General features: G+C 48.8%; 1 protein-coding gene across 6 annotated transcripts in view; it reads left to right on the top strand.

Annotated features, from left to right (window-relative positions):
* LOC140410818 (scavenger receptor class A member 5-like) overlaps positions 1-26,596 on the top strand; it is a 176,738-nt gene extending 150,142 nt beyond the window's left edge. For all 6 annotated transcript variants that reach the window (XM_072499467.1, XM_072499466.1, XM_072499464.1 and 3 more), the window contains one exon: positions 26,345-26,596. In XM_072499467.1, coding sequence (XP_072355568.1) covers positions 26,345-26,481 — 137 coding nt within the window. In that variant the 3' untranslated portion in view covers positions 26,482-26,596. The remainder of the gene's footprint in view (positions 1-26,344) is intronic.
* Positions 26,597-26,935: the final 339 nt, after the last annotated feature.

Raw genomic sequence — 26,935 nt, forward strand, 5'->3', positions numbered from 1 at the left:
TTTGCTCTTCTGCTGCCAATGGCCCTTTCTGCCGCATGCTTTGCAGAATTGATGGAAAACTAGGCATTTCCTTGGAGCATACAGAAGGCCTTGTGTGTTTAATTGAGCGTGTCAACAATTGGGGTTCTGCTTTAAACCTGTAATCTCTGCCAACCTTCACTTCATACTTACTTAAATGGAAACAAATCAATAATTGTTAGTATATGATTAATTCACTTTTGTAAATTAGAATGAATATTATACAATTATTCCAAGGACTCTAAGCTAACATTGCTGAAAAAAGTAGAGTGACTAAAAAATGAATGGACCAGACAAAGCATCTGCAAAAAATGTGCAATAATTTTGTATCAATTTGATCCAGGCATACAGCTTTAGAAGTTTAAAAACGTCTTAAAGATTCTGCTTCGTGACAGATTCCTATGTAGGTGAGAAGTCAGCTTCAAAAGTGAACTATAAATTGGAACAAAGTGGACCTTGATGGAAAGTGTTGAATAAATAGTGGAGGGAGGATTTAATTTAACTTATTATTGTTTACATGCTAAGCACTGTCTCACTTTTGATGTTTATTATTTTTGTATCCAAAAACCAGTTGGCAGGACGGATTTCAGAATTTTCCCAGATTTTCTTTTGCACATTGAAGGAAATAGTCACAGTATGTTTTCCTAACAGAAAAAAGCTGCACAATGTTATTCTAATATTTAATTTCAGAGCAGGAGCTCATTGTGATTCCTGATATATGGGCTCCTTTTAACTTTGACTGTAATGAGTGCAGTATGTTTGTTGCACATGGCGAGGAATTCTTTTTTGAGTTTTCAATGTTATTGTAGGCCTTAAAAATGTTGGACAGGATTTTACCTTTGAAATATCACCCTTTATGGGAGGGTTAAGGTGTAAAACTCTAGATTACAATCATGCCCTGAAGAAATTGCCACATGTCTCCACTCCAAAACCAACTTTCTTGATAACTGCCTACCCTAGGTTTGGGAGTTGCGGGAGTGGGGGAGCGCGTAATATTTGGGCATGGTCAAACTCTCCCTTCAATTTTTCCTATTAAATGTCCCTAATCCAGTCTTGCAAAAATGTAAATGCAATATAAACTCAACAGAGTGGAGCTTTGAAATGGATGAAACATACAGGAGGGTGCTTTTTTGAACTTAGCAGAATCTTTCAAGAAGTTTCACAGCACGGTTATTTTTGCAATTGTGTGCAGTGCCACATCACTGGAAGAGTTTTCCTGATATAAAAGTGAGTATTGGAAAAATTAAAATTTGGCATTGAGAAAAAGGATTTCCGAATGGGAAATCCTCTATTCCTGTGTAATGAAGAGGAAGAAATGAAATAGGCTTGATCAAAGAAACTTCAAGTAATGCATCACAGAAGACATTTGTCTCCAAATCAATTACACTCATTTCATAGAATTTACACATCCACAATTCTTGTGGTGACTTTCCTGCCCATCAATGCCTCACCGAGTTGAGTTTCTCTCTGGAGTTTAATGGGGGAATTATGCCAGCTGCTGGATGCAGACTTATAGCCCATTGCAATGAGGACTGTAATTTTGTAGCAGTGAATATATCCACTTCCTTTAATATTTTTGCCATTGGGTCTTTCTATGTTAGTGCTGTCCAAAATATTTCCCAATATTTCCCAGTCCAAAGACGTGCAGGTTAGGTGGATAGACCATGATAAAGTTGCCCCTTAGTGTTCAGGGATGTACAGGTTAGGTGGGGTTACAGGGATGGGGTGGGTAAATGGGCCTTGGTAGGGTGCTCACTACCAAAAACAAAACAACAATCAAGCAGCAAAGTAACATTCAGTATATAATTCTTAAAGTTTGCACATTATAAATCAGCACATAACACATGGTATAAATATGAAAATCTGTGATGCAATCCGGGACCTCAGTGACCAGGTTGCGGCCGGTTGCTAAATTTGCATCCTCTTCGATCACTGCTGCTACGGGAAGTTGCTGGGGGCAACCTCTGACATACTTAAATAGACGCATAGTTACATTACAGCATCCTGATGAGAGCCAGCACAGCCAATCAAAGTGTACAACGCTGGGTGTTCATCTTGTGATCGATTAATTACCACTGCTGGGACAATACAAGGGGGCGGGAGATTGCCGTGATTTTATTTCTCGTGCCCCCATTTGCTGTTTTTGTGATCTCCAATTGAGGTCATGACCCACAGATTGGGAACTGCTGTTCTAGGCAGGCTCGGATTACATTCTTTAAAAAATCAGATAGTACAAGTTGCCACTGGATAGGGGTGGTGACTAATGCACTCTTAAATTGAGTTTTCAATTACATTCTTAAATTGATCTGTAAAGCAAAGAGAACAAGGAGTCTTATTCTGCAGATTGGTAGAATTGCAAGGATGCTGTTAGCATGAAAGATGCAGACAGTAGTTGATTATTTCTGTCAGTGTACCTGGCTTTATGTACTAGAAGCAGAAAAACACAAAACCAATAATGGCAATTCCTCTTCAGAATTTTGATAACTTTTTAAACCAGGAAGCTCCTTTCTTTCAATTCGCTACTCCCCAAATTCAGGGCACAGGTTAGAGCTGGCACTCTCAAACTGAATGCAAAATTCTCTCATGACATGATCACTCTTGTCTAGAGGATCCTTTACTATGAGGTCTTTAATTAATCCTGTCTCATTATAAATTACCAAATTCAAAATAGCCTAAGAAACAGTCCTGAATCTACAAACTCATCCTTCAGGCTAGCTTTGCAAATTTGATTTGATCCATCAATGTGAAAATTAAAGTCACCCATGATTATTGCAATACATTTCTTGCAAGCCCCTATTATCTTTTGCTTACTCTGTGTCCTTACCAAGACCATTAATATTTATATTGGCTGCAGTTTAAATGCCCAAGACTACATTCTATCTCAAGATGCTATCTTTGTGCTTGCCTGCTTGCTTTCAGTAGGTTATTACTGTGTTAGTGCTATTGACAAAACCTTACATCACTTTGCTAATAATGGGAGATAGCTGATGGAGTGATAAGTGGCCAGATTGGATTTTATAGAATGGCACTACATAGGAGAATATTCAACACATCACATTGTGCTGGCCCTCTGAAGGTGCAATTCACCTAGTGCCACTCCATGGCTTTTCATTGTAGTTCTGAAAATCTCCTTTTCAGATAACAATCCAACTTTGATTTGAAAACCTCAGTTGATTCTGCCTCAACCACACACACAGGCAGTGCATTCCAGATCGGAACCACATGTACTCAATCCGTGGCGTGAGCCTTGAATCACAGCCTTCTGACTCAGATTCAAGAGTTCTACCATCTGAGCCACAGTTGACACACACATTAAGTTGAACTAGCTGCCTTGGTGGGCTTTAGACGTGTGTCCCCAGAGCATTAGCCAGGTCTCTCAATTACTAGTCTAGTGACATTATGTACCGTCACTCCAATCAGTTTGATACAACTGAGTGACTTGCTAGGCAATTTCAGAGGAATTGCCCTGCTTTTTCCGGACAGGCCATACTTGGATGTTTTTCTACTTTGTTAGGTAGATACCAATGTGAGTGGCACAATGGTGCAGTGGTTAGCACTGCTGCCTCACGCCGCTGAGGACCCGGGTTCGATCCCGGCCCTGGGTCACTGTCCGAGTGAAGTTTGCACATTCTCCCCATGTCTGCGTGGGTCTCACCCCCACAACCCAAAGATGTGCAGGGTAGGTGGATTGACCACGCTAAATTGCCCTTAATTGGAAAAGAAAATTGGGTACTCTAAATTTATTTTTAAAAAGATAGATGCTAATGTTGTAGCTGTACTGGAACAACTTGGCTAGGGGCGCAGCTAGTTACGGAGTGTGAATGTTCAGTATTATAGCCAGGATATTGTCAGGACTCATAGCCTTTGCAGTAATAATAATCTTTAGTAGTGTCACAAGTAGGTCTACATTTACACTGCAATGAAGTTACTGTGAAAATCCTCTAGTCAGGTACACTGAGGGAGAATTTAGTCTGTCCAATTCACCTAACAAGCACATCTTTCAGGATTTTGTGGGAGGAAACTGGAGCACCCGGAAGAAACCCACGCAGACACGGGTAGAATGTGCAGACTCCGCACAGACCGTGACCGAAGCCAGAAATCGAACCCAGGTCCCTGGTGCTGTGAAACAACACTGCTAACTACTGTGCTACTGTGCCGCCCGCTCTACCCTATATCCCCTGCTCTCTGCCATTTCTTAAATCAAATTGGGTAAAGACTGACACCTGTGATGTTGGAAACCTCAGGAGAAGGCTAAGTTGTATCAGCTACCCACTGGCTGAAGATTGTTGCAAATGCTTCTGTCTTATTTTTTGGGCTGATGATTCCCATCATTAAGGATGGGAACATTTGTGGAGCCTCCTCCCCCAGTTAGTTGTTTAATTGTCCACCACCAGTCAAACTGGATGTGAGTAGACTGCAAAGTTTTGATCTGATCTGTTGGTTGTGAGATCACTTAGCTCTGGCTGTCATATGTTGTTTCCATTGTTTGGCAGGCAACTGGACCTTTGGAGTCATTTCACCAGATTGGCACCTCCTTTTTATGCCTCGTGCTGTTCCTGGAATGCTGTACTGCAGTTTCCATTGAGCCAGGCTTCATCCCCTGGATTGATGGTAATGCTAGAGTTATGAACCATGGTTGAATATAGTTCCGCTGCTGCTGGTGGCCCACAGCGCCTCATTGATACCAAGTTCGGAGCTGCTTGATCTGTTGTGAATCTCTCTTAGTTAGTACGGTGTCCGTGTCACACAACATGATGAAGGGTATGTTCATTGTGAAGAAAGGTTAATCGTCACAAGGACTGTGTGGTGTCACTTGTATCAATACTGTAATGGACATGCATCTGTGACAGACAGATTGGTGAGGACAAGGTCTAGTAGGTTTTTTCATCTTGTTGGTTCCTTCATCACCTGCTACAGACCCAGTCAAGCAACTATGTCCTTTAGGACTCATAAAGCTCACTCTGGGGTGGTGCTGTGGTGGTGCTACTGAGCCATTCTTGGTGATAGATGAAGTCCCCCACCCAGAGTGCATTCTGTGCCCTTGCCACTCTCAGTGCTTCCTTCGGGTTGTGTTCAACATGGAGGAGTACTGATTCATCAGCTGGGGGAGGACGGTAGGTAGTATTATTGAACCCATTATTGAACCAGATGGTTTTTGCAACAATCGATTAATTATTTTACTGAGACTAACTTTATATTCCAGGTTTATTCTGGATTTATTAATTGAATTTAAATTCCAACAGTTGCCATCGTGCGATTTGAACCAACGGTAGGTAGTAATCAGGTTTCCGTGTTTTGCCTGATGACATCAGACTTCATGGGGACCACAATTAATGTTGGGGACTCCCAGCGCAACTCCCTCCCAACTGTGTAATCACCGCCGCTTTAAAAAAATAATTTCATGGGATATAGGTGTTGGTTGTCCATTCCTAATTTCCCTTGAACTGAGTAGCTTGCTAAGTCATTTCAGAAGACAGTTAAGAGTCAATTGCAGGTCTGGAGTTACATATAGGCCAGATGAAATGAAATGAAAATCGCTTATTGTCACAAGTAGGCTTCAATGAAGTTACTGTGAAAAGCCCCTAGTCGCCACATTCCGGCACCTGTTCGGGGAGGCTGGTACGGGAATTGAACCATGCTGCTGGCCTGCCTTGGTCTGCTTTCAAAGCCAGTGATTTAGCCCTGTGCTAAACAGCCTCTAATCTTGTAAAGATGGCAGATTTCCTTATTGAAGGGCATTATTGAACCTGATGGGTTTTTGCAACAATTGATGAATTGTTTCACTGAGACTAACTTTATATTCCAGGTTTATTCCAGATTTATTAATCACCATGATGCGATTTGAACCCATGACCCCAGAGCATTAGCCTGAGCTTTAAGATTACTAATCCAGTGACATTACCACCACCTCGTCAGTATATTTCCTTCCCTAAATGGCATTAGTGAGCCAAATGGGGTTTTACAACTATCAATAAAGTTTAATTGCATCATTCCTGAAACTAGCTTTCAATTACAGATTTTTTAAATTAAAAAATTGAATGAATTAAATTGAATTTACATTCTTAAATCCAGAAGCCTTGATGGGATTTGAATCCTTTGTGGGGAGGGTTTGCACACTGCCAATAACATGTTTCTCGGCGGCGAGAAGCGACCTGCTGTTGGCCAATGGGGGGATCTTCGGGTCCCATCACTGTCATTGGGATTTCCCATTGAATCCACCCCCGCAGCTGGCAAACCTGCTGTGAGGTTTCACAGTCACTATGTGACTGTTTTCCCACCTTTTTGAATTAGATCGTCAATCAGATAGCACTTCCTTGGATTACATGATGTGGGCTTATATGTAAAGTTGACAGACTGAACAATATTCGTTCACACCTACATTGCTGCCAATATTGCATCATGGAAGACCTGTAAAATTCATTGGGGTCCATTTTGACTTCTGGATAACCTCACTCTGACGAAACGGTACCTGTCATTTTAAGGTCCGGCCCGATTTAAACTATGGGGAATCGAAACCAGTGTCCCAGTGCAGCTTGCCAGCACATGTTTCAAGAATATCCACCAAGGGAGAGGGTGTCCCATTTGCGGAGGGTGATCATCCCAGGATATGGCGCAGATTATTTTGAATTTCTAAAGGTGGGAATGATAGTGCTCCTGAATTCTAAAGATTATTTAGAATCTTCAAATAGTCATTCGCCGTAATCATGATTGTTTCGATCTGTTAGAACTAGGCTTTTTTATTAGAATAAAACACTTTGGAGGGATTTTCCTCCTCACTGCACTCTAAACCTGCTGAGATCTTGACCAGAATTTCTGGAAAATGGGACAATGAGGACTACCAACACCTTGCAACCCTGACCAAGGTTCCCCACCTCTGGTATTCCCCCCTCCCCCCCCCCCCCCCCCCCAACCCCCCGAGACTGTCTGTCCCTTCCGGCTCACCGCATGCAACAGGCTGGAACCTATATCCCAAGGCATTTCCTTCTTTCCTCTAGTGTTGCTACAAATTTTCAGGTCTGCCATGGGATGCAATAGTAAATGCCCTGAGATGCCAAAGGAATATTAGTCTTGTAGTGAATGAATCTCACTGCATCTTTTTCTCAATGAAGAACTCTACTGAGGCCTGAAGCAGGGTGGTTGGAAGACCTGGTTTGCCAGGTCTCCATCCCAAAGATGAGAACCACACCACCACAAACATGAGCCCCCTCCCCACCCTCCCCCCACCACCGGCCGCTAATCACCCAGTCTTAGTTTTATCAGATTAATTTAGCTTTTGGGTCTTATTGCCATGTTTTATCTGATATTCAATATAGGCTAGGGTTAAACTTCATTTGAAATTTTCACCTACAATAACATCAGAATTCAACATGTGCGAGGGATTATGGTGTATCAATTATTTCTGCCAGAATTACAGATCAAGTGCAAAATCTGATCCAAATGTACTTTGACCTTTGGCATTCTGTAATAATGTAACTAAACATCTGCATCAATTCAGTTGGCTATATGATTCATTTGGCAATAAAGAATCCCAACTAAAAATAATCCCATTACCCAGGAATTATCGCAGTAACTTCATTGCAGTGTTAATGGAAGCCTACTTGTGACAATAAAGATTATTATTATTATGTGCAATGGGCTACAGAAGATGTGTCTTATGAATCCTGAATTAATTAATGAATTTCCATTTCAGGTGCATATCAGGAATTGATTCATGTATTTTAATTAATGTACGATTATGAATTGCACCCACATTTTTGATTTTGGTCGGTGGGGGAGTGCAATTTCATATTTACCTTTTAACCATTAACCATTCCCAGATTGAGAATACCAATAAACTGAAGTAATATTGTTAGCACTGCTGCCTCACAGCACCAGGGACCCGGGTTTAATTCCGGCCTTGGGTGACTGTGAGGAGCTTGTGTGTTTTCCCCGTGTCTACGTGGGATGCCCCTGGGTGCTCCGGTTTCCTCCTACAGTTCAAAATGTGCAGGTTTGGTGGGGTTACAGGGATAGGGCAGGCGAGTGAGCCTGGATAGGGTGCTGTTTTGTCGACTCGATGGGCTGAATGGCCTCCTTCTGCAATATAGGGAGATGGATTCCATGGATTATTCATAGAGATGCCCCAGCCCCATACATTAATGTTTTCATCCTTTGCCAAAGAGAAGAGGTTTTTTTTACGACCATTTTAGTCAGTCCACGTTATTAACACAAGTAGAAGGATCTATCGTCTGGCTTTCAGCACTTCTTCTCCAGCTCTTTTTTTAAAATAAATTTAGAGTACCCAATTCATTTTTTTCCAATTAAGGGGCAATTTAGCATTGCCAATCCACCTACCCTGCACATCTTTAGGGTTGTGGGGGATGATACCCACGCAAACACTGGGAGAATGTGCAAACTCCACACGGACAGTGGCCGAGAGCTGGGATCGAACTTGGCACCTCAAAGAACAAAGAACAAAGAAATGTACAGCACAGGAACAGGCCCTTCGGCCCTCCAAGCCCGTGCCGACCATACTGCCCGATTAAACTACAATCTTCTACACTTCCTGGGTCCGTATCCTTCTATTCCCATCCTATTCATATATTTGTCAAGATGCCCCTTAAATGTCCCTATCGTCCCTGCCTCCACTACCTCCTCCGGTAGTGAGTTCCAGGCACCCACTACCCTCTGCGTAAAAAACTTGCCTCGTACATCTACTCTAAACTTTGCCCCTCTCACCTTAAACCTATGCCCCCTAGTAATTGACCCCTCTACCCTGGGGAAAAGCCTCTGACTATCCACTCTGTCTATGCCCCTCATAATTTTGTATACCTCTATCAGGTCGCCCCTCAACCTCCTTCGTTCCAGTGAGAACAAACCGAGTTTATTCAATCGCTCCTCATAGCTTATGCCCTCCATACCAGGCAACATTCTGGTAAATCTCTTCTGCACCCTCTCTAAAGCCTCCACATCCTTCTGGTAGTGTGGCGACCAGAATTGAACACTATACTCCAAGTGTGGCCTAACTAAGGTTCTATACAGCTGCAACATGACTTGCCAATTCTTATACTCAATGCCCCGGCCAATGAAGGCAAGCATGCCGTATGCCTTCTTGACTACCTTCTCCACCTGTGTAGCCCCTTTCAGTGATCTGTGGACCTGTACTCCTAGATCTCTTTGACTTTCAATACTCTTGAGGGTTCTACCATTCACTGTATATTCCCTACCTGCATTAGCCCTTCCAAAATGCATTACCTCACATTTGTCCAGGTTAAACTCCATCTGCCATCTCTCCGCCCAAGTCTCCAGACAATCTAAATCCTGCTGTATCCTCAGACAGTCCTCATCGCTATCCGCAATTCCACCAACCTTTGTGTCGTCTGCAAACTTACTAATCAGACCAGTTACATTTTCCTCCAAATCATTTATATATACTACAAAGAGCAAAGGTCCCAGCACTGATCCCTGTGGAACACCACTGGTCACAGCCCTCCAATTAGAAAAGCATCCCTCCATTGCTACCCTCTGCCTTCTATGGCCTAGCCAGTTCTGTATCCACCTTGCCAGTTCACCCCTGATCCCGTGTGACTTCACCTTTTGTACTAGTCTACCATGAGGGACCTTGTCAAAGGCCTTACTGAAGTCCATATAGACAACATCTACTGCCCTACCTGCATCAATCATCTTAGTGACCTCCTCGAAAAACTCTATCAAGTTAGTGAGACACGACCTCCCCTTCACAAAACCGTGCTGCCTCTCACTAATACGTCCATTTGCTTCCAAATGGGAGTAGATCCTGTCTCGAAGAATTCTCTCCAGTAATTTCCCTACCACTGAAGTAAGGCTCACCGGCCTGTAGTTCCCGGGATTATCCCTGCCACCCTTCTTAAACAGAGGAACAACATTGGCTATTCTCCAGTCCTCCGGGACATCCCCTGAAGACAGCGAGGATCCAAAGATTTCTGTCAAGGCCTCAGCAATTTCCTCTCCAGCCTCCTTCAGTATTCTGGGGTAGATCCCATCCGGCCCTGGGGACTTATCTACCTTAATATTTTTTAAGACACCCAACACCTCGTCTTTTTGGATCACAATGTGACCCAGGCTATCTACACCCCCTTCTCCAGACTCAACATCTACCAATTCCTTCTCTTTGGTGAACCTCGGCGCTATAGTGCTAACCCACTGCGCCACCGTGCACCTTATTCCCCAGTTCTGATATTCTGTTCATATCTCAGGTTTCCAGTTTGTTCGTAGATGTAGCACATGTGGGCAAATGTATTTAAAATGGCACCCCAATCTCTCAACCTCCCACCACAGCCTCTGGATGCCCTCAGCACCTCAACTTAATTGTTAGGGGGTCCGCAACACTCCCCCCCCTTATCCCACCTCATAAATGCAGGGCACCCCTGGGCAAGCTAGGGTGACACTGCCAGGGTGTGCAGGGTGGACAGGTGTCATTGGCAGGGTACCAGGGTGGCAGTGCCAAGGGCCTGACCCAGTATCCTCTGGGGTGTCTGCGATGAGCTCTGGTGCTCTGCATCGTTTGACATCTGACTCCTACCCATGGGACCACTTTGCACCGTCCATTTGGGTCATTCTTGCATGCAAGCTGGCCATTCCATCACACGGTCCCATCAAATCGCTGGGGTGATGGAGGTGGGGATGGTGGGGGGGGGGGGGGGGGGGGGGGGGACTCAGGCCACCCATTCCACCCCCCCTCTGGCCAACTCAGACCAGCCTACCCCTCACACCCACCTGACAGAGCACCAAGGCAGGTTGTAACAATGTGAACAGGTGTTCAAGGTGCCAACGTATATACAGATTTGTGCCCTAGCCTCTATAGCTAAACTGTGCCCTGCACTAGTGTCTAACTTTCCGGTACAGCAGGAGTGGAGGTGGCCTGTTGTGATTCCCGTCCTGCGACCTGCATCTCCGTTTTAGCGGCCATCTTCTGGGGCACCCGGGCTTGGATGGGCTGCTGCTGGATGTCCCAGGGGCTATGGTGCTGCCTTGTGCTTCCTTGTGCTGCCCGCAAGTTGCACCAGGGACTGGAGGGGGTGGGGGGGGGGGGGGGGGGGTGGAGGGCTCCAAGGTGCTGCGGTGTTCAGGCACCTCCCCAGCGGGCGTCACCGGCACAGGCCCCAGCACCTCCTCTCTCGGGGTTCCCGATAGCCCCTGGGCTACTCCATGGGACGGGAGTATGAGCGGAGCTATCCCCTGGGGCTCCCCCGCCACCTGGCACTGTCAGTCCTGGAGTCCTGATCTGGTCTTGACTACGGTCTGCACACTCGTGGCAATGGAGCTCAGGGAGTGGACCATCCCTATCTGCGACTGCGCCACATCAGGCATTGACTGTGGGTCTGTGTCACACCAGCCAGTGACTCCGCCATCTCCCTCTGGGACTGGGCCACCTCGCTCTGTGTCTGCACCACGTTGGCCTATGCTTGGGCAATGCCCCTGAAGTTCCCAGCCATGGCCTGCTGTGACTGGGCCACGATCAGAAGTACCACTGCGATTTCCAAGTGGCTCCCGCACATGATTGCCTGTGAGGCGGCAACCCTGTACTGGGCCTTGGCCAGCACCTGCACAGAATGCTCCAGGCCTTGGGCATGCTGATCCGTAACCAAAACCGTCACCCCCAATGCCTCCTCTGCAGACGCCGCCCGTGTGGTGTTGGCCTGGGTGGCACGGATGGCCAGCAGCACCTCCTGCTCCTGCACGCAGCCGGACTCCTTCAACTGCACCTGCAGGTGTTGGATGCTCACTGACAACCCCTCATATGGTCCCTGACTCTGCAACTGCGACCTCGGAAGTTCCTACTGCCACCTGCTCTGCCGGATCAGCTGTGTGGTGCGCACCAGATAGTCCCAGGAACCTCTTCACTAAAGTGCCCAACCGAGGTGAGAGTCTCGGGAATGGTGGAGGGTGTTGAAGACAGCTGAGACGGGAAATCACTGCCATTCTCAGACTCGAGCTCCGGGGTGTCCTGTGTCTAGGGTGGAGGGCTGGTGTCCGAGCTGTTCTGAGCGCCAGTACCCAGCTCACAGGGGGGCTTCGATTGTAGCACTAGCTGGGGGCGGGGCATCACCAGATGGACCCTCCCCACCTCCAGCAGGTCCTGCAAGACACAAGACAAGACGCCTGATTAGACTGCGGGCTGCGGGGGGAGTGGGGGTGGTGAGCGTGTAGGTAGGTGTGAAAGGGTGGTTAGGGTGGGTGTGCTGTCGGGAGAGGGTGGGGTGAGGGTGGTGTGGGGATAGGGGTGGGGTGGGATGAGGGTGGGGGTGAGGCTGGTGTGGGAGTGAGGGTGGTTTTTGCGGGGGGCGGGATTGACACATGTGTCACGGGAAACCACAAACCAGCAGGGTCTCACTTCCTCATCCACAGCCGACCTCCATCCCGGCGAACACCCTTTCCTCCAGGCCACCGACCAAGTCCAGAACGCAAGTCTGGCATTCCACCTCCAGTCTTCTCCCACTCCGGTGGTTGTGGGCGGCATGCTCCTGGGGGTGGAAAACAGGCAATGACAGTGTTAGACAGTCTGATGCATGCAGCCCAGGGGCTGGGTAGCTGGTGGCCTCAGTGGTCAGGGCACCCGACCATGGTGGCGGGTATGGGTACCGCCATGTGGGGCAGGGAGGGGGTTCGGCCACCCTCCGGGTTGGAGGGGAGTCGGATTACGGGTATGTGGGACGGGGTTGGAGCCAGGGGCACAGAGCTGCCTACTCACCCTGGCCACCCTGAAAAGGTCATGCAGACTTTTCCGGCACTGCTGGCTGGTCTGGATGATGTTGCCCACGGTACTCACCGCTGTGCCACTTGCGCCCAGGCACAGCGATGGCGACGGCAGACAGCCTCCTTCATGGGCCAGGTATAGGGTCATCCGCCTCTCCTCCACCGCTTCCAGGAGGGTCTCCAGCTCGGCATCCCTGAAGCGTGGCTCCGCGCGTCTTGTTGCCATCTTGTTGGCCAGGATGGTGTGTGTGGGGAGTGCAGTCTGTATATGCAGCTGCATTCCACCTCCTCAGTGTCAATCGCAGAACCGGCGAATCCCGCACCGTTTCTCATTGGAATCGATTGTGTTCCATGTGACGCCGATGCTAGCCCCTCAACAGTAGCAGAATCGGTCCAGGTGCAGCGCCAGTTTTGCTGTCGTGTGTCGTGTTGGGAGTTCTGGTTCACAAACAAGCCAACAATGCTGGAAGTGGTGTAACGCTATTTTATTAACTGTTCAACTATGCTAACAGACTGTAAACGTGGGTATAAGCAATACCAGCTTAACTGTGGACCCTTTCCTATCACTAGCTATGGTGAGGCACTCAGCACATGGTGAATGTCTGTGATGCAGGCTGTGAGCTCTGTGCTCTGAGCTGGCTGCTGCTAGAATGAGCGGGAACTCTTCTGTCCCCAGTCTTTATAGTGCTTGTGCTCTCACTGGTGATTGGCTGCGGTATTATGTATGCTGGTTGGTCCTCCTGCATGTCCATCAGTGTGTGTATGTGATGCACCATAATGTACTGATGTATATTATGACATCCCCCTTTTTTACAAAGAACATGTGCCAATGTGAGAATAAATGACGTGTAATGAGTGTATCTGACCATGTGTGTGCAGTATTTACATAACTATGTACATGAGACTAGTCTATATACACGGGAAGGTGCCTGGTGCAGAGAAAAGAAAAACAAGGTGTTACACCAGCAACAAAACTAATAACGAATGCTCTAAACAAACTAGTGAAATGCTGAAACAGGATGAAAGAACAAAGCATTGAGTCCAACATTGTAAGGCTCATAAATCCAGTCTCTGAGGTGGGCGACGAATTCGGGTTGACCGCCTCAAGGGTGGGTCAGGAGCCACTGGATGAGGATCGGGCCGGGCCACGGCCAAGTGAGGAGGATGCAGAGTATCCGGAAGCTCTACAAAGTCCTGGTCAGGGACAACAGGAGGGCATGGCACCGGTGGAGGATCGCGTAGCGAGCATGGAACCAGACGAAGGGCATGACGATTGCGGCGGCGAATGGAGCATTCAGGCAGACGAACCAGGAATGAGCGGGGAGCCACCAGCCGAAGAACCACAGCAGTCGCAGACCAGCCACCCTCCGGAAGATGGATGCAGACGCTGTCACCTGGCGCCAGAGCAGGAAGATCAGTCGCTCGAGCGTCATGCGCCGCCTTGTGCTGCGCACGAGACTGTTGCATCCACTGAGGGACCGGAGCATGGTCGAGGTCTGGGACGTGAATGGACGGTACAGTGGTCCTGAGGGTGCAACCCATCAGCAGCTGGGCTGGTGACAGGCCCGTGGTCAGTGGAGCCGAGCGATAGGCCAGCAAGGCGAGGCAGAAGTCGGATCCTGCATCAGCAGCCTTGCAGAGGAGCCTCTTTACGATGTGCACACCCTTTTCTGCTTTGCCATTTGACTGGGGGTGCAGGGGACTGGACGTCACGTGTACAAAGTTGTACCTGCTGGTGAAGTTAGACCATTCCTGGCTCGCGAAAAAGGGGCCATTGTCCGACTTCACAGTGAGTGGGATGCCGTGACGAGCAAAAGTCTCTTTGCAGGCACGGATAACAGCCGATGACGTGATTTCATGCAGGCGTACAACCTCGGGATAGCTGGAAAAATAATCAACTATGAGAACATAGTCCCTGCCGAGCGCATGGAACAGGTCCACGCTTACCTTAGACCAAGGGGACGTGACCAACTCATGGGGCTGAAGGGTCTCCCGTGGTTGGGCCGGCTGGAACCGCTGACAGGTGGGGCAATTGAGCACAATGTTGGCAATGTCCTCATTTATGCCAGGCCAGTAGACAGCCTCTCGAGCCCTCCGTCGGCACTTGTGCACGCAGAGATGGCCCTCGTGCAGCTGCTCTAAAACCAGGTGATGCATGCTGTGTGGGATCACGATGCGGCCCAGCTTCAGGAGGACGCCATCAACGACTGCCAGATCGGCTCGAATATTATAGAACTGCGGGCATTGTCCCTTGAGCCATCCGTCAGTCATGTGGCGCATCACACGTTGTAGTAGGGCGTCAGCCGCAGTCTCACGGTGAATGTGGGTTAGGCGTTCATCCGTGGCCAGCAGATTGGCGGCCGTGAAGGCCACGTGGGCGTCGACTTGGCAAACGAACCCCTCTGGGTCGGACGAAGTGGTGACTGCCCTGGACAGAGCGTCGGCTATGATCAGGTCCTTACCCGGTGTGTACACGAGCTGGAAATCGTATCTCCGGAGCTTGAGCAGAATGCGTTGTAGGCGAGGGGTCATGTCATTGAGGTCTTTTTGGATGCTGCTGACCAGCGGGCGATGGTCTGTCTCCACAGTGAACTGGGGAAGGCCATACACGTAGTCATGGAATTTGTCGACACCGGTCAACAGGCCTAGGCACTCCTTCCCGATTTGCGCATAGCGCTGCTCTGTGGGGGTCATGGACCGTGACACATAGGCAACAGGGGTCCATGACGAGGCGTCATCTTGTTGCAGGAGTACCGCCCCTGTGCCAGATTGGCTAGCGTCCGATGATATTTTTGTCTCCCTTGCAGGATCGAAAAACGCCAATACCGGGGTGGTGGTCAGCTTGACCTTGAGCTCCTCCCATTCACGCTGGTGGGCGGGAAGCCACTGGAAGTCTGTCGTCTTCCTAACTAGGTTGCGGAGAGCCGTGGTGTGGGAAGCGAGGTTAGGGATGAACTTTCCTTGGAAGTTGACCATTCCTAAGAACCGGAGCACTGCCTTCTTATCCGCCACCATCTGCATGGCCGTGATGGCTGCCACCTTATCCGCATCCAAAAACTTGAGTTCCGTCTGGCCGAAAGAACATTTGGCTCTGTTGAGGCACAGGTTTTGGTCCCGTATTCGCTTAAAAACGTTTTGGAGGCGACTGATATGCTCCTGCGGGGTGGTGGACCAGATGATGATGTTGTCCACATAGACGCGCACACCCTCGATGCCCTCCATCATCTGCTCCATGATGCGGTGGAACACTTCAGATGCTGATATGATTCCAAATGGCATTCTATTGTAGCAGTACCTGCCAAATGGGGTGTTGAAAGTACACAGCTTTCTGCTGGACTTGCCCAATCGAATCTGCCAGAAGCCCTTTGATGCCTCCAGCTTGGTGAATATGTTGGCTCGAGCCATCTCGCACGTGATCTCCTCACGCTTGGGGATAGGGTAATGCTCCCGCATGATGTTATGATTTAAATCCTTCGGGTCGATACAGATCCGGAGCTCGCCGGAAGGCTCTTGACGCACACCATGGAACTGACCCAGTCGGTTGGTTCCGTCACTCTGGAAAGCACTCCTTGGTCCTGGAGGTCCTGCAGCTGCTGCTTGAGGCGGTCCTTGAGGGGTGCTGGGACTCTGCGAGGTGCATGAACCACAGGCGTGGCGTCCTGTTTGAGCAGGATTTTGTATGTGCAGGGAAGTGTGCCCATGCCTTCGAAGACCTCTCGGTGTTGAGTGATGATGGCACTTAGCTGCGCCCTGGAGTCCGCATCTTGGAAGTCAGACGTGTCCTCTGGAGAGGGGGAATGTATGCGCTGCACGAGGTTGAGGAGCTGGCACGCCTGTGCGCCTAGCAGGGAGTCCTTTGAGGAGCCCACGATCTCGAAGGGTAGGGTGATTTTTCGCGAGTTGTGCGTCACCTCGAGTTGGCATGACCCAGTGGCGGGGATGACGTTACCATTATAGTCGACCAGATGGCAATTGGATGGAAGAATTGTTGGTTTGACCCCCAGGGTTTGAAATGCTGACCATGCAAGGAGATTGGCGGAAGCACCAGTGTCCAGACGGAATCTGATCTGGGATCGGTTGACCATCAGGGTGGCACACCACTCGTCGTCCGGATCAATGCTGTGCACTGACAGGGGCTGGTGCTTTCAATTCGGGGACAGCCTGTTCTTGGTCATGACAGCAACTCAAAAAGGCTCCCTGTCCTCGGTGTCACTGGTCTGCATGAAGTCAGGATCGGACTCGGTAAAGGTGCTCGGTTTAGGGCAGCACGGTAGCACAAGTGGATAGCACTGTGGCTTCACAGCGCCAGGGTCCCAGGTTCGATTCCCAGCTGGGTCACTGTCTGTGCGGAGTTTGCACGTTCTCCCCGTGTGTGCGTGGGTTTCCTCCGGGTGCTCCGGTTTCCTCCCACAGTCCAAAGACGTGCAGGTTAGGTGGATTGGCCATGCTAAAATTGCCCGTAGTGTCCATAAGGGTTGGGAGGGGTTATTGGGTTGCGGGGATAGGGTGGAAGTGAGGGATTAATGTGGGTCGGTGCAGACTCGATGGGCCGAATGGCCTCCTTCTGCACTGTGTAATCTATGTAATCTATGTAAAAAAAAAAGGTGGGTTGGATTGCCCGAACATTCCTGCGAGGCTGGTTAAATCATTGTGAGTTGGCAGGCTGGGCTGCTCGACAGCAGGCAGCATAATGGCCAAGCCTGCCACAGCGTAGGCACTGTCGCGATTTTGCAGGGCATTGCCGCTTTAAGTGGGCGGAGCCACAGGTGCCGCACGTCGTGACATCAGTGCGTTCGTTGCGCCACTGCGCATGCGCAGTATGGTCTTGCGTGGTGCGGGCCTGCGCATCACTTTCCTCCACGTCACCGTCCCCTCGTTTGGCGCGTACAAGCGCCTCGGAAAGCGCGCAAAATGGCTGCCCTCCTCCAGACTGCGGCCCGGGAGCTGTTCAATCGTTTGGACCCGTTCCGCCTCATGGGGCCCTTGCCGCGCCGTTTCAGCTGCCTGTATGTAGGAGTACCGGCTGGTGGCATTCTCATGCAGGACACATGTCTCGATGGCAGTCGCTATGGTTAGTTGCTTAGCTTTAAGGAGCTGCTGACGCAAGGTGTCCGACATGACCCCAAAAACAATCTGGTCGTGTATCATGGAGTCGGAGGTGGGCCCGTAGCCGCAGGATTTCGCGAGGATGCGGAGGTGTGGTGTGTTAAATAGGATTGGAAAGGCTCGTCCTTACCCTGCAAGCGCTGCTGGAACAGGTACCTTTCGAAGCTTTCATTGACTTCAACACTGAAGTGTGTGTCGAATTTGAGGAGCAGCGTCTTGTACTTGGTCTTGTCCTCGTCGTCCACGAATGTCAGGGAGTTAAAGATGTGGATGGCATGTTGCCCAGCCGTGGAGAGAACAAGGGCTATCTTCCTGGTGTCCGATGCATTCTCCCTGTCCGTGGCCTCGAGGAAGAGCTGGAAGCGCTGTTTAAATATCTTCCAATGTACCCCGCGATTGCCAACGATGCGGAGCGGCGGCGGCGGGTTGATGTTCTCCATGCTGTAGGATGCCGGAATGCTGAGAAGTTGCAGGTAGGTCTCACAAGTGCTAGATTGCGGCCACTCCTTGTACCATGTCGTGTTGGGTGTTCTGGTTCACAAACAAGCCAACAATGCTGGAAGTGGTGTAACGCTATTTTATTAACTGTTCAACTGTGCTAACATACTGTAAACGTGGGTATAAGCAATACCAGCTTAACTGTGGACCCTTTCCTATCACTAGCTATGGTGAGGCACTCAGCACATGGTGAATGTCTGTGTTGCAGGCTGTGAGCTCTGTCCTCTGAGCTGGCTGCTGCTAGAATGAGCGGGAACTCTCCTGTCCCCTGTCTTTATAGTGCGTGTGCTCTCACTGGTGATTAGCTGCGGTATTATGTATGCTGGTTGGTCCTACTGCATGTCCATCAGTGTGTGTATGTGATTGCACCATAATGTACTGATGTATATTATGACATTGTGGAACTCCATGAATTCTGCTCCGGCGTCAACACTTTGGCCAGGATCCTCTGCTTCAGTGGCAACGCTCTCACGCCCACAGGTTTACGGACAGCATGGGGGTACCCACAATGAGATACCCCATTGGCCGGCAGCTGGAACGGAGGATCCCTCTGCTGGCGGGGGGGTGCCGCACCAGAGAACGGGTGCGACAGGACGGAGAATCCTGCCCTTAGTCTCAGAAATGGGGAATCCAGCCCACGGTTTTATGCTTGAAAAAAATTAGAATATGCAATAACGAGGAAAGCAAGAGTATTATTCATGTATATTAAGCAGAACTGTTACGAATATTTTCCTTATTATTTGAAACAGAAAATCAAAGAAATATTACAAGTGAGTTTTTTTTAAATTTCAAAAACGATTTGCTTCACCTTAGAAAAAAAGGCACCCATTTGTTACACAGATGGCTATGTCAGGGTGATAGGTTACATATTTGTTGGCTGTTAGACTTTAAAGAAAATTGTGATTAAAGACAGATGTCTGCATTTAATTGAGACTTTGAACACGATTCCAAACGCCATGAACCATCTGACATAAATATCTTCGTAGTTTTGCCATGACATATTAAGAATGATTGTCGATGCTGCTGATGGAGGGGTGGGAGTTGGGGGGGGGTCTCACGCCCAAGGAGCCCACAGCAAAATGTAGTGGGCATACTGCCTAATCTTTCCCAGCAATTTCCCGCAATGTGCAACCAGCAGGCTAGGCTGCCGATCAGCCATATAAATTCCTGCTCTCAGTGCTCAGTGATTCAATTCTTGTGTTAGCTGTGGATCAGTTGTTGTTCCCTTGCCTATGAGTCACAAAGCTGGGGATTCAAATCCCAGTGTTTACTTCCTTCTCTTACAGATCTGGAATAGATTGTGGATGTTGGTGTCTCTCAAGTAATATTCACTGGTTAAAAATCGCTTCCATTTTGTTCATGCCTGCTTAACTAGGTAGGAAGGGAAGATGAGGGACATGAATGCCAGAATAAACTGAAAGTATTAGGAACGAGGAGCACCTAGAATTTTGGAAGCATCCATTTCTTTTCCTGAATAGTGAGGCCCAAGGTGTTGTTGATATTGGGCAACGTAGAGCCAGTGTGGCACTCCAGCCCACTTCTGAGATTGCAGAGGTTAGTGACAAAAATCAATTTGTTGGATAATATTTCAGCTATTATCAGGTAAGTGATAGGCATAAATTGCTATGCAAACGCTTTCAGGACACCTATTTTTATGGTTATATCATTGTGGCATTTATCAGCTCTAAATAAGTACATGACCTTAATTTTTTGCCCACTCGGCGGGCCCAGAAGCGCATGCGAATCCCACTCTAGGCTGCAGTCATTGCCAGAGCATGATTTCACGCGGGTTGGCCAATTAACAGCCAGCCAGCATGAAACATGCACTGTAAAAGCCTAAGTATTGCTGCGGAGGGCGGGAAGAGGGCTGGCTCCAGGAAATGGGGGGGGGGGGGGGGGATGGGCTGGTGCTCCCAATGTGCTCCCTCAGAGGGACAGCTGTTGACCTGTGACAACACGGTAGCACAGTAGCACAGTGGTTAGCACAGTTGCTTCACAGCTCCAGGGTCCCAGGTTCGATTCCCGGCTTGGGTCACTGTCTGTGCGGAGTCTGCACGTTCTCCCCGTGTCTGCGTGGATTTCCTCCGGGTGCTCCGGTTTCCTCCCACATTCCAACGATGTGCAGGTTAGGTGGATTGGCCATGCTAAATTGCCCTTAGTGTCCAAAAAGGTTGGGTGGGGTTACTGGGTTATGGGGTTACGGGGATAGGGTGGAGGTTGTGGGCTTGAGTGGGGTGCTCTTTCGAAGGGCCGGTGCAGACTCGATTGGCCGAATGGCTTCCTTCTGCACTGTAGATTCTATGATTCTATGAAATATTGACGGAAAAGCTATGCCACGAGTGTCTTGACAGCAGAGTCATACACACATGTCAGACCCATAATACACTTGTTAATTTTATTTGAGCCCTGACCTTTCATCCCACCCTGGCTCGAGATTGCAGCTTAAACGTAAAGGCCGCCTTGCCAATTGTATGCCCGTCAAACTTAAAGGCAGACATAATAGCAACATAAAATTCTGATCAATTGGTGTTTAATTAATTTAAATTAGCTTCTTGATTGTCAGCAGACGCACTTCCGACTCTTGCGCACGCCCACCAAGCGAAATATCGTGCAAGTGCATGCTGATGTTGAACGTGCATCTGACATCTTCTCACGCAATTTCACATGCTTCCAGGTCAGGCACCTGGCCAAACATTGGACGTAAAATTCTGACCCATGTTTTCCACCCACCATATTGGAAGCTTAGCTTTATTTATTCATTCCGGGAATGTAGGTATCACTTTAAGGCCAGCATTTTTCCCCCAGGCCTGATTGGCCTTGAATTGAGTGGTTTGTTAGACCATTTCAGAGGACAGTTAAAAGTCAATCATAGTTTGTGATCTGAAATCACATGTAGACCAGACTAGCGAAGGACAGCAGATTTCCTTCCCTGAAGCGACATTAGTGAACCAGATGGATTTTTAGGACAATTAATGATAGCTTAATGGTCACTATCACTGAAACTATGTTTATGAGCATGATCCAACGGATCGCATTGCACCCGGCGCAGATCCGAACGAGCCAGTTAGACCGTGGGTGAGGCAGAAATCAGGATCCGCATCGGGTGCCAATCGGCTTCCAACCTAACCGGCCCTCACCCAGTGGCAGGGTCCGGAACCCACCTAGACATGGCGAGTAACCAATAATCACCAATTCAGAACAATCTCCACATCGTTAATGGGACGGATTCCCTATCTAACGGCCCCCGTGATCTAACTGGCTCCACAGGGAGCAGTCATGCGGGCGCCCTTTAGAACATCTATTTTAAAACGTGAAGCTAGCGCAATGGCTGCTGTGGGGATTGGAGGAGGTGAGTATCCATCTTCGAAATCACGCGGTCAGCCCAGGTGTACACACAAGTGTGTGCTTGGGTCAGATGGTAGAATTCTGGGGTGGGGGTGGGGGTGGGGGTGGGTGGAGGGGGTGCGGAAACATGCCCGTTCAGGGGGTTTGGCCGCCATTGGTGGGGGTCGTCCCTGGGCTGGGGGGTGATGGGCTCAGCACCTGCGGATCATGCACATGTGTGTCCGCTTCCCAGGGAGAGTGCATGACGGCTACATCCTGGTGCAGTCGGAGATCCACCGCATCTTCGACAGATACCCCAGGATGACTAGAGGCTTTTGGGGGATAAGGGGCACTCGCTTTGGACCTGGCTATTGACGCCAGTATGGAGGCCTGTGACTGATGCGGTGACCCGATATAACGAGGGCCATGTGGCCATCCGGACTCTCATTGAGCAGTTCATCAGACTGCTCAAAACATGGTTCTGAGGCCTCAGCTGCTCTGGTGGTGCACTGCAGTACACCCCTTGGAGGGTCGCCCGCCTTGTGATAGTCTGCTGTGCCCTCCACAACCTGGCACAGCAGCGCGGTGACATGCTGGAGGTGAAGGAGGAACATGCGGCCTCGGGTGAGGAAGAAGAGCAGGGGCCAGACCAGGAGGGACAGGAAGATGATCCCGGGAGGACCCGTGGGAGTAGCCAGTGGATGGAGGACGGGCGGCGGCGGCGAGAGTCCGGCATGCCCGGAGGACCAGGGAGGCCCTCATCTTCACCCACTTCTCATAAGATGTAGCTTTGTCCCTTATCTCATCCCCTCCCCCTACCCACCCACAGCCCCCTCCTCCCCTCTCAATTCTCCTCCCCACCCAGCCAGTCCTACACCCACCCATTGCCCTCCGCCCACTCGATCGCACTGTCCCACCCTCACAGGCTCTGTGTTACATCACTCCAGGGTAATGGATCTGCCTTGGCACTGTCAGTGGGTCAAAATATCAGTGGGTGATGATAACCCACTGTGTGTTGAGCTCCGGTGCTTCTCAATCTATGCCGTAGTCTGACTCCTGTGTTTCAGCCAACAGCACGCTCACACCCATCACCTGTGCATGGTATGACTCGGGGGGCACAGATCTAGGATCACCACCAACGGGGGTGGGGGGTGCAGGCCAGCCCGCATTGCAGAATAATGTGACAGACGTTTCATATGTCTTGGTTATTTTAGTGGTGAACAACCATGACCCTAACTGTCCTTAGTTACCAGTGGTGCCGTCACCCTCCCTCACCCCCAATGCCCTTTCAGTGATCCTCAAGCTGCTTAGTCCTCTGTGCTCTGCCGCTACATCTCGGTCCCCCGGATGCACATCAGAGGTGGAGGCAGCCTGCTGCTTACCACGCCCTGTAGCCTTTATTGCACCTGGTCGGCATCTCTGGGATCCTGGGGCCAGAGGGTCCTGGTCACCTCGCTGGTGACACTTGCCTCACCATGCCATTCTGTTCTGCCTGCTGACCCCGAGATGTGCCATTGTCAGGAAGGAGGGACTCGGGAGAGCTGGTGACCACCGTTGTCTCGCTGTAGGGAGGCTCCGGGTTGGCGTCCGGTGCACCCTCCTCCCAGTCGGTGTCCGTAGGGCCCAGGGGCTCACCTTGGGATGGAGGGAAGGGCAGCTGGATTGAGCTCCAGAGGCCCCTAAGCCATCTGTCTCTGCCAGCCCTGGTGGCTACACCATGGTGTTGACGGCCTCACCGATGCCCCTCTGTTACTGGGCCACGCTCTGCAGTGCCTTGCCAATGTCCACCTGTGTCTGGGACATGGCCGTCAGCGATTGGGACATACTCTGGAGCGCCTTGGCCACCTGAGACTGGAACATGATCAGCAGCAGCTCGGCAAAGTCCACCTGCCTCAGAGACACGTCCCCAAGCAACTGGGACAACCTGTTGAGGCCCTCGGCTAAGGCTGTCACTGACTGAGCAATGCCTTGGACACCACCACTCATGGTGCTGATGCATGCTCCAGGTTTTCCACTGTAGTCGCCAGCCTAGCAGTGTTGGCCTCGGTGTTATGCATTACCAGCACCATCTCCTGTGCCCGTAGCCTTTGGAACTCATCCAATCGGCTATGGACCCACTGGAGTGTCACTGACATCCCCCTCTGAATCTCACGGCCTCACCCTAATGTCTGCATAAGCTCTGGAATAACTTTGTCCAGAGGCTGTGCATCTGACTGGGACCCAGCTGGGTCCAGGGATCCAGTAGACCTCCAGCTGCTGTTCCCTCTGGATGTTCCTGCCTCCACCTGATGTGCATCAGTGACTGTGTAGTGCTCACCAGACTGTACCCCAGAAGCCTGTCCGCTACTTTCACCCAACGAGGTTTGTGTCTCTGTGCTTGTGGAGGTGTGATGACAGCTGCGATGCCTCAATGGTGGCAACGTGAATGTGGGATCATTAATGGCCCTAATCGGCATTAGAGACCGGTGGTGGTCTCGCCGGGTCAGCATCGGGAAGCATTTCTCTCCAAAGCTTCCACGTCCTTCTGACAATGTGGTGACCAGAACTGCACGCAATAATCCAAATGCGGCCTAATCAAGGTTTTGTATAGCTGCAACATGATTTCCCAACTCTTGTACTCAATGCCCCGGCTGATGAAGGCAAGCAGGCCATATGCCTTCTTAATCGCCTTGTTCACCTGTGTTGCCACTTTTAGGGAACTGTGGACCTGCACACCCAGATTCCTCTGTATGTTAATGTTCCTAAGGGCTCTGCCATTTACAGTATAATTCATATCTAGATTCATGCCCCATATTTCAGGTTGCATTTACCAAATTTAAATTCCACCAGCTGCCATACTGGGATTCAAGGCCATGCCCCCAGAGCACTAGCTTGGGTCTTTGGATTACTACTTCAGTGTCATTACCACTATGCCACCATCTCCCTTTAATACTGCCCTTTAGGGCAGCACAGTGGTGCAGTGGTTAGCACTGCTGCATCACGGCACCGAGGTCCCAGGTTCGATCCCGGCTCTGGATCACTGTCCGTGTGGAGTTTTCACATTCTCCCCGTGTTTGCGTGGGTTTCGCCCCTACAACCCAAAGATGTGCAGGCTAGGTGGATTGGCCACGCTAAATTGCCCCTTAATTGGAAAAAATGTATTGGGTACTCTAAATTTAAAACAAATAATATTGCACTTTAGTGCCTGAAAAACAAGCACAGCGCGATGAGATTTCTAAGCCATCCTTTTCCAGTAAAGCATTCTATATTTTTAGTTGTATAAATATACTAGTGTCATAAATCTGACATGCAAAGTTATGTTTACTGTTCCCAGAAATTGAATCATGAACAACAACATTTAGTTATCAAAATTAAGGTTTTAAATTTTCCTTATTCTGATACTTCAGGGTTAAATGTCATCACAAATAAAAATTGCTATTGATCAAGTCCTTTTAGAATTAAAAATGAGCTCAACATTCATATGCAATTAACGCACCAATGACCATCTCCAATCAATGAGAATCAAACCATCGCACCATGACATTCAATGCATCACCATCACTGAATCCCCCACGATCAACATCCTGGGGTAACCATTGACCAGAAACTGAACAGGATTCGCCATATAAATACTGTGGCTACAAGGTCAGAGATTAGAAATCATGTGGTGAGTAACTCACCTTCTGACTTCCCCAAAGCCTGTCCACCATCAACAAGGCACAAGTCAGGAGTGTGATGGAATACTCCCCACTTGCCTGGATGAGTGCAGCTCCAACAACACTCAAGAAGCTCAACACCATCCAGGACAAAGCAGTCCACTTGATTGGCACCCCTTCCACAAACGTTCACTAATCCCATCACTGACACAAGATGTACTGCAGGAACTCACCAAGACTCCTTAGGCAGCATCTTCCAAATCCACGACCACTACCATCTAGACTGGCAAGGGCAGTAGATGTATGAGAACACTGCTACTTGGATGTCCCCCTCCAAGTCACTCGCCACCCTGACTTGGAACTATATCGTTGTTCCTTCACTGTTGCTGGGTCAAAGTCCTGGAACGCCCTTCCTAATAGCACAGTGGGTGTACCTACACCACATGGACTGCAGCGGTTCAAGAAGGCAGCTTACCACCACTTTCTCAAAGGCAATTGGGGATGGGAAACAAATGCTGGCCTAGCCAGTGAAGATCACACCCCGTAAAAATTAATTTAAAAAAGTTCCTTCTCAGTCCACTTTAATTACAGAAAAATATACAAGAATGTTCACAATGCAACCAAAACTTGTCCCAAAACTGAAATCATGGAAACTGGACAAATTTTGTGATCCTTAAAAAGACTGAAAGAGGCACATTTTGGACAATTCCGGATGGCTTCATTTCATTGTTGATCATAATAAGGATAATTATGTTAGTGTCTTAAATCTAGCATATAAAGCCATATTTCCTGCCCCCAGAAACTATCAGCACTTTAAATCAGGAACAATAACATTAAATATTGTGGGAAGATTAGCAAGTAACATACTTAAACACGGGCATTAAATTTAAGACAAATTTGGAAAATATGTTTTCATCATGAACGTCATTCACCTCAAAGTATCAGTTTATTCTGATTGACTTTTACTTTTGTAAAGAGAATTTTTACTTTGAGTATTTTTTTTTAAAAGGTAATTTTTCCACTAAAAGGAATGGATTGATTATTTGCAGGTACTGGCCGTATCTGGATGGATGATGTTGCCTGTACAGGAGCAGAGGACACAATTCTTCAATGCAAATTCTCAGGATGGGGAAAGACTAACTGTGGGCATGCGGAGGATGCAGGGGTTATCTGCAAGACTGACTGATTCAAAAAGGGAACCATTCAGCATTTAAAGGGCATCGTTCATTTTGAATGGTATTTGTTTCTGCTTTCCTTTTTTTCTTTTGTTGAAACCTTACTAAAAGCAAACTTATTCTTTACTTGCCCTAAGTTTATCATTTTTATGCCACAACATCTGTGGAGAGCAATTATATTCAAAAAGTATTATGTGTGAAAAAGACAAGACCTTTATTATAAATATAGTTACATAATTTGATAACCACCATTTTATGCACTGAAGAATATGGGCCCTGATTTTATTATGCATTTGCTGGCATAATATTGAAAAGCAGCAATAGCAGAAAATGCTACTACTGTAATTTGTTCCAAATAGTATATTGGTGTTGCATTACAATGTGTATGCTCGGATGATCTCGGCTAGGTTGGAACCCCAAATGTCCAAAATCTCATTAATTTGTTGTCCCAATAATTTATTTTTT

Source organism: Scyliorhinus torazame, chromosome 4, assembly GCF_047496885.1.
Source record: "Scyliorhinus torazame isolate Kashiwa2021f chromosome 4, sScyTor2.1, whole genome shotgun sequence".
Classification (NCBI taxonomy): domain Eukaryota; kingdom Metazoa; phylum Chordata; class Chondrichthyes; order Carcharhiniformes; family Scyliorhinidae; genus Scyliorhinus; species Scyliorhinus torazame.